The sequence below is a fragment of the Hakea prostrata genome, chromosome 2 (assembly GCF_041222555.1).
Source record: "Hakea prostrata isolate BN-2017 chromosome 2, UWA_Hpros_2, whole genome shotgun sequence".
NCBI classification, from domain to species: domain Eukaryota; kingdom Viridiplantae; phylum Streptophyta; class Magnoliopsida; order Proteales; family Proteaceae; genus Hakea; species Hakea prostrata.
The window spans coordinates 69,823,511-69,832,029 of record NC_142601.1 but is presented as its reverse complement, the minus strand read 5'-3'; the positions used below and the strand labels follow the sequence as shown (position 1 = coordinate 69,832,029).

The following is an 8,519-nucleotide window of genomic DNA, read 5'->3' as shown; positions in this document are numbered from 1 at the left end:
TTAACTATTGAGAACAATGGAGGTGTAAAGGAGATGGTTCCAGGTATCAGGAACACCTGCAAGACACCAGTGGCTGCAATCATTTCCATTAATTCCGTCAATCCCATAAACAGATGGGTGGCCATCTTTCCTCAGCTGCGACAATGTCGTCACGTCCAGTAAATGGACCTTGCTCGACATCTTGCTCAATACATTTTTCACCACTGCTGCCGCTGGAGGCGACCCTCCTGGGTAACTCGTTCCACTGAGAGGCAGTGATTGTCCTTTGCAGTTTTGGTTTGGCTGATTCCATTCCATGCCTCTGTTCATACAATGAAACTCTCATTATTATTCGTTCCACAGTTCTATTAACAACCAGAGAGAGTTCTGAAGCTTACTGGTAATGGGTTGGTGAAATGCCCTGGAAGAAGACTTTGGTTTTAGCTGGATTGATGTTGGTTTGAACCCATTTGGCCCAGGTGGTGAGTCCTTTCTCAAAGGCAACCAAACGATCCATGTCTTTGACTATCTTTCCTCCATCTTCTATGAAATCCCATCTGCAACACCAAAAGAAGAAGCCATTAAAATTGAAGCTCGAAATGAAGCTCAGAAAAGAATCGTTTTAAAACTTCAAATTCTGATTAGCCTCTTACGGTTGGCTTTTGCCTGTGTGAATCCACCAATGCCAAGTGTTAAAGATCAAGTAATCGGCATTTTTCCAAGAATCGCCGGTCGTGATTGAGTCAAGCTTTAACACACGACCGATCTTTTCTGTAACCACATCCACAAGGAACACGTTGTGATTGAACAACACCGACACGTTGTATTGCTGCAAGACCCGTTTGTGATAAGTTAGATATTTACAGTCTTGAATTGCAAAATGTGGAAGTAAAAGATGATTATAGCCGAAAATCAATTCTAAGAAATAGAAAAGAATCAAATCTTATGTCCATGAACTGATTAGTTTTGTACTTAGTTGCAGATTTGGTTCCAAATTTTCAATGAAGATTAATATTGAATTTTTAAATCTAACGTTTATAGAACTCACCGAAACTGTAAAAGATTCTTTCCGCCCAAAGCTTTGTAACGCTTGTGGGCCCATGTAATGCGTGTTGGCTTTCTTGGTCGTGCTATATTTTGCCGCTGGCGCAGCAACGCGAAGCATACAAGCCAAAGATTGCCACTGATTATTACTCAGTGAGTCCCCCACAAACATGATTGTCTTCCCCTTCAATCTCCTCAAGAAATCTAGACCATTGAATCTGCATCACAACATAAGATAAGAAGGACCACAAAGAAATGGATGGATCAGATTGAAAATGTAGAGAGGGTAATTACCTTGGCAAGTCACAGGAAGTTGGTTTCCATCTGTAACTGAGATATTGCTTGTCTGGTCTTCCATTCTTCTGGCAATCGAATTCTTTGTCAATGAAGGGGCAGCTTGAAGTCGAATAGAAAGGAGACGAACCAGCTACCCAACTCCCTTGGTAGATATTGCAGCTTTTTGCTGCTACTGCTTCTATGTTTTCATGAACCTCATTTTCTGATTCTGGTTTTGCAGTGGCAAGGTCAACACTTGGTGATAAACAAAGTAAAACAGCCAAGTAAAAGAAACAGTTCTGAAACCCAGTTCTCATCTCGTTTGCTCCTCAGTAAATCAAAGAGGATGGAAAGTGAAATGCAAAGGAAGGCTGTTTATGCCAAGAAGCAAAGGAAATTGCTATTTAATAGAGAACTCATATGGGATGTTTGTTTTATGGACACATTGCGTTAGCTATATATAGATTATAATTCGATTATAGGCACTACAGGAATAGGAAATCGTTTAGAAACAAACGAAACTGAACAATAGCAAGAACAATAAGTCGCCAACGCAGAGCTCTTCTAGTGGTTGAAACCAACATCTTTTAGTGGAGAGGTCGTGGGTTTGACTCTTGCTGAGGCATATTAATATCCCCATCCTCCAGCTATTAAGCCCTTTTGTACCCAAAAATAAAAAAAAAAAAAGCAAGAACAATAAGTCTGCCCAACAAGATCGTGGGTTTTGACTCTTGCTGAGAGCATATTAATATCTCCATTCTCCAGCTATTAAGCTCTTTTCTACCAAAAAACAAAAACAAGAACAATAAGTCTCCCCAAAAGGTCGTGGGTTTGACTCTTGCTGAGGCATATTAATATCTCTATCCTCGGGCTATTAAGCCCCTCCGTACCAAAAAAAAAAAAACAAAAACAAAAACAATAAGTCTGCCCAACTAAATGGGATTTGACTTGTTGGAAAGTGAATCAAAAACCATTTTTATTCTTCTTTAGTTATTCAAAAATCAAATCAATTTCAATTACCTTCTCAATGTCACCTCATCCTGGAATATGCAAACATTGAAGCTCTTTTTATTATGGTTTTTTTCCTTTGGTTCATAGACATTGAGACTAAATTTTTAACTTTTGAGGAGTAACAATGTTAGCTGTCATCTCGTGAATCCTATAACGGTATGGTAAATTTAGATTAGGTAAGTTCTATTACAAAATTACCAAAAAAAAAAAAAAAAAAAAAAAAAAGAAGAAGAAAGAAAGAAAAGAAGAAGAAAAAAAGAGAAGAGAAAGAAAAGAACAGAATAAGAGGTAAGTTCTGTATGAATTCTAGTTTTAGTAAGTTTTTGAATACTGTCTTCATAGGTTTGGTAGATTTTTGTATCTTGTCTTCATGGTATTGGTAGGTTTCTAAATATGTCTTTATAGATCAGGTAGGTTCTATATATATACTATATGTGGACGTGATCACTCCATTCTTTTGTCTTATACTATATCTTCTTCATTAATGTAATCATTCATTCAAACCCAATTAATTCAATTCTAATATGGTACTAGAGCGTATTTACCATGATGTTATCATAAAGATGTAACATCCTCAAGCAAACAAGTCTGCCGAATCCATAGCGGGTTCTTTGAGAGTGCCACAATGAAGCCAAGTTTGTTTTTCGCTTTAACCGCCATGCTTAGGCAAGTTCTTATACGATTCCATGTTTAAAAATTGTCCTCTATTGATAAGTGTGTACCAATTAATTCAATTCTAATAAACTCTAGAAGCCACAATTAGTGGTTTTCAACAATGTATCAAGATGGGTTACTAACTGCAATTAAGGTCTGCTGAATTTTTGGCCTCTTATTAGATTTCCAAGTTTTTGTTTGGAGTCTACCTACTGCTTTTCAAAGTAGTTAAAATCCAGGACATCAACAACCAAACAAATCTAATCTACCAATTCTTAGGTGAGATTGATGAAAAAAGCCTCCTTCATTAATGTTATACTTTTAAGGGTAATTTTCATCTAAACCCTGAGTTTTGGTCAATGTCACTTTTAGTCCAGTTTAAGTTTTCTTTTACAAATAGCTTCATCTGGTTTCAAAAAATGATTAAATAAAGACAAGCTTAACAGAAACAGTTTGCTTAATAATTTTTGTGACAAAAATACCCTTTCTTTTTTTGATTTATTTGTTTTAATTTTTTTTTCGTTTTAATAAGTTTATTTCTTTTATTCAAAAAATAAATTTAAAAATATCATTTTTTATGATGAAAAGAATCTCTTAATACCACGAGGTGAGACCCTCTGGTATTTCATCGCCGTATTCTCCTCTATCGTTGGCCAAGAACTCGGCAGCTGCTCAGCAGGGAGAAAACTCACCAAGTTGGTGTAGGAACAGCCCCGCTTCAATACCATAAGGGCTCTCTCCTTTCTGGCCAAATCTCTATTAACCTCATTTGGTACGTGAAGTTCTCAGAGAAGATGAGCATGATGAATGTGAACTTGTGCCCTTATGTACCTTCTCAACAAAACTATTATTGCTTTTTCTTTGCGAGCAACAAGCATGTTTTGGCCCGTGATGGTCTTTCTTCTGGCTCTAGGTGTGCCTGGCATGTGAGCTCTTCCTGGCTCTTGGACTTTGTGTCCCAGGAGCTAGGCTTGTGTAGCCGTTCTTTTCCTAATTAAAGTGTGGTTTACCAAAAAAAAAAAAAGACCAGAAAATCCAAGAGAAGGAAACACGGACTGGGGAAATACAAAAACAGAAAAAATCCCATCAACCAGAGGGAAAACTGAATAGGAACCACACCTATTATGAGTAGCAGCAAACAATTAGTACGAAATGAATGAACAACCTATTTGGAAGTTCATATGAATAAATACTGAGCAGACATTTCGCTATCATTCGATCTTATGGGATTTCTCCTATCCACCTGTTTTGTCGGTCAGTGAAGCTGGATCTGGTTCCACTAAAAGTAAACGTCGTGTATGGGAGCGATTTCAATTATTCAATATTTATCATTAAAAAACCACTACCTGCCATCTCATTCTGCCTTCTTCTATCTGGCAAAAGCGACTTACCACCACCACCACTTACGAAGTTACGATCCAATCTTTAGTCGATCACGAACCTGGAATCCATTTCCAATCAGCTTCAAGAAACCAACAATCTCTCCATTAACTTTTATAAACCAAGTGAAACTCGAGTGAAGTCACTGAATTCAGAATTTGTTTAAAAACAAACGAATCAATTGAGTGCTCCAAATAAAGAATTCATAAGTTACCTATTTAATAGCTAAATCTAAAAAGCAAACATCGGCATATATGATTCAGTTTCTCATGGTCCTAGCAATGAAGGAAACCCTCAAGTTTTCAAGCTAACCACTCCAATACTCGACAATGATTTGACGACTATAAAGAGCTCAAGCAAAGCAGTATAACAAAAACAAAATTGAATGACAGAGACTGGACTAGAGGAACTTCACACCTGAAGCACTCTCAAGTATCGACGTTAATGGCGAAACTAGGGTTTCATTTTGGACAATTTTTAAGGGGGATCGAAAGGGCTCAGAGCCTCAACTTCATGAACAACATTTTTTCCCCTTTGAGACAGATTGAGAGCCGTCGGAAAGACAGCAAAGTGAATCGGTGTTGCCGGAGCCGAAGAGGAGGAAGGCGTAGGAATGGAGAGCCGAGAGAGGGGAGAGAAGATGTTGAAGGGATGATGTGATCAAGGGTTGGAATAATTTTTTACGATACAATTTGAATATGACATGTATCCACCATGTAACAGTCAACTGGAGGGAGCATTTGCCTTGAAACATTATAAGTTAATAGTCAATCAGCTAAAATGTAATAGTGGGAATTTGTACTTTCTGAAAAGGGTTAGGGAACATATAATTTTTACCATTTAAGTTGGTGGTCAAGAGTTAAGTTGGTGGTCAAGAGTTTTAGCACAACTTAAGTGGGCAGCATGTCTATTTCATAGCAAAATCAAATATCTCTAAATCATGCCAAATCAATCCAATTTCATAGAAAAAAGAAACAGATTTTAACAAGGGAGATGAAATGCCGGCGACACTGCCTGCTAAAAAGAGCAGATTAGTCAATATCTGCTGAAAGTTTGCTTGCACATCAATCTTCGCACTATTGCTTTGATGGAATTCCAATAGCCTTTGGGAGATCCTTTTAAGGCATTGCGACGACGACAGCTGACCTTCCATATTTGAAGCTTATCAGATTTAGACAAGAGAAAAACAGATTTCAATCTCGAAAAGGGTCTTCTAGATCTTGGATCAAAGCTTATCCAAAACGCTTAGGTTTTCTAGCAAGAGGCACTCTGCTTTTGGATCTCCAGTTAGAGCTTGTGAAACAGGGATTAAAGTTGGTAATACAGGATTTTCTATTAAATCCTTGAATGTAAAACTAAAATGTCACCATTTGATTTCACACCGTCCAATTACTTCCCATGCATGTGGCAAAATCTCTACAGTTCGCTACAAGCTGCAGCAAATAAAAAAACTGCAGCAAATAAAAATCTAAAGAACTATTTGCCAACAAAATGATAGTGGAATTGTTGAGAACCTCGCCTCTCAGTGGAGAAATTGTGGGTTCAATCCTTACCGGTTGCTTATTTTATATTCCATCCCCAATTTCCCTATATATAAAAAGCACCTATGTTACCCAAAAAAAAAATTCTAAAGAATTACTTCCATCTCTCCCATGCCATTGTAGATGTCTCCCCCCTTTCCTCAGCTCCCTTACATGTTATATTAACTCCGGCAATCTCGTAATTCACCTGTAATAAAAATAGAAGTCAATATTCAAAAAATCCCGTTGCCGTAAATCCTTTGCTTGACTGAGAAAGAGTGCAACAGTCGAAGAAATGTGTCTAACGATTATCTTGTTTACCCAAAAAAAAAAAAAAAAAAAGGTGTCTAACGATTATCTAATGCAGCGAGAAAGTTGGAAGAAATTATAAGAAATACTAAAATAATTACCTGATATGGGGTGTTATCAGATGCTAAATGGCAAGTAACAATCCTAACGGCTAATTGCAGATAATTGTAGAACCCGAATTGTAGAAGATCCGTCAAGAAACGGATGAAATATCTTCGCCGCACAGGAGTGGTGATCTTTCACTTCAGTGATCAGTTGAACAGCCTTTTGAGAATCAATCCAACATCCCGAAAGAAGTGCTTCTACTCCTTTGATGCCCCTGATGCCAATGAGCTTCGTTTATTGTGCACTTCCTGCCATCCCAAAATTTACTCGTGAGCTAGCAAACGACAGTGTTGGTACACAAATAGGAAGCCCTCCTCCATTGTTGGAACCAGGTTCGTAGCTTTCATCATTGAAGGGTGTTTTGAAGCGTGACTGGGATTGGTTATGGCTGAGGTCTTGTGCCTCAGAGAGATTGTTGCTGGTTCCAACTTGTTGCAAGACAATAGAGGGTTTGAATCCCGGTTGGGGAAACCATTGAGATTCTTGTTAATCCAGCTAAAAGTACGCAGCACCCCCCCCCAAACCACCCCCCCCCCCCCCCCCCCCCTCCCCCCCCCCCCCCCCCCCCCCCCCTTCCCCCCCCCCCCCCCCCCCCCCCCCCCCCCCCCCCCCCCCCCCGTTCCCAAACCCGGAGTTAACCCCCTTACCTCCCCCCCATTTTCCAACACATGACAGATGAAACTACACCTAAAACTTAGGCAGGATATTAGACGAGGCAAGCCTGTCATAAATATTCCAAACCAAAATCTAGTAGAGCTTTGTCCGCCTGTTTTGACTGCCCCGTCCCTTCCTTTCTCCGTCCCTCCCGCGGGTGCTTAGCTCGAGACCTTGAGCTTGTTTGCTCCTTGTTTGTGCTTTGTCTGAGTCCCTCCCCTATTTATGGTGGGTGGTCTTGTTGTGATTTGTCGTGTCTGTCTTGGTTGGAATATTCTAGTGGTCTAGATATTTCTGGATATTTCTGGCGATCTTTTGTGTGATTCCTCTGTCTCCCTCCCTTCTGTGTGGGCTGTGTGCCCTTGTGTTTTTCTGTTGGGCTGTCCTGTGTGGCCCTGTATTATCCATTGGGCCTATGATTTGGCTGTGTCTTCTCCCCCCTATTCCGTCGCGTCCTCGTCGTGTTTTCATCGTGGCCTCCTTATTGTTCTTGGCCGCCCTCGTTTCGGTCCCCTTGCTTCGCTCTCGGCAATCCCTTCCACTTCCCATCTCTCGCTCGGGGCCCCCCGTTTGCGCTTCTCGTCCGCCATTATTGTTCCGCCTCCTTGTCTGGTGTTGTTTGCTCGTGGTGCCCTTGTGAGTCTCACGACTAGGATCCTCCGCATCTCCTTGGTGGCTTCACTCTTGCATGGGCGGTGGATCTTGGCTTGGTGGAGGTCGTTGGTGAGAAACCTCTACCCACCTCTCATGATCTTGAAGCGGGCCTTCATCCGACAACAGTCCTTTGTGCACCTTCCGGCTTGTTGTTGGGGTGTACTTCCCTGCCTGTCCCCTTTGCGGTTTGGGTCGTCTATCTTGTCGGCCCCTTCTTCATCTTCTTGTGGCTTTGTCTGTGGCTTGCCACATCCAACCTTTCGCCCTGGTTGTGGCTTTGGGCCTCGGGGCATCCGTCCTGCTCCTTTGGTTCTCTTGCCTCCTTCGGTCCGGCTCCTTGGGGACATCCTCCTTGTCTTCCGGTCGCCTGTGTGCTTGCCCCTCTTCGCTCCCTTCTTCTTGCTGGCCGGGCTCGGCCCCTCCTTGTCCCTTGTTCGTTGGGCCATCGGTGCTCCTTCCTCCTTGCCCCTTGTTTGTGGCTGGGTCGCCTTGCCCGTGTCGTTCCTGCCGCCCGTCGGTCGTCCTTGTCCGCCGGCGTCCCGGTGCCTTCCGCCCCTTGTCTCTCGCTCCCTTGGCCTCCTCGTGGGCGTGCCTTCGGTTGACTCTTTGGCTCCCTCTTCCTTGCTCGTTTGAGCCCCAACGCTTGCCTCCTCCGTTGGCGTTGTGTTTGCCCCGTTCCCTGGCCCTCCCCTTGCCGTTGTCGCGCCTCCCGCTCCCCCTTTGGCGTGTGGGCTTTGTCCCCTTGGCCTTATGGCCCGCCGCCGATCCCCGTGCGCCTCTTCTTCACCATTTCTTCGGTGTGCCTTAGGGCCTTCCGTTTTGGGCATCCCTGCCCTGTGGTCCATCCAGGGCACTTGTCTTTGGGCTGTTTCTTCTTCTTTCTTGCTTGCCCCCTCCTTGTTCGGGCTTGTTTGTGCCTTCCCTTGTGTGGTC

The 8,519-nt window shown here is 42.2% G+C and overlaps 1 protein-coding gene across 1 annotated transcript; it reads right to left on the bottom strand.

Annotated features, from left to right (window-relative positions):
* LOC149026144 (protein trichome birefringence-like 41) lies at positions 1-1,616 on the bottom strand. Its single transcript, XM_089146398.1, has 5 exons — positions 1,318-1,616; positions 1,028-1,241; positions 633-808; positions 378-536; positions 1-301 (listed from the first exon to the last, which is right to left on the bottom strand). Exons 1-5 carry the CDS (start codon positions 1,614-1,616, stop codon positions 1-3), a joined length of 1,149 nt encoding a protein of 382 aa, XP_089002524.1.
* Positions 1,617-8,519: the final 6,903 nt, after the last annotated feature.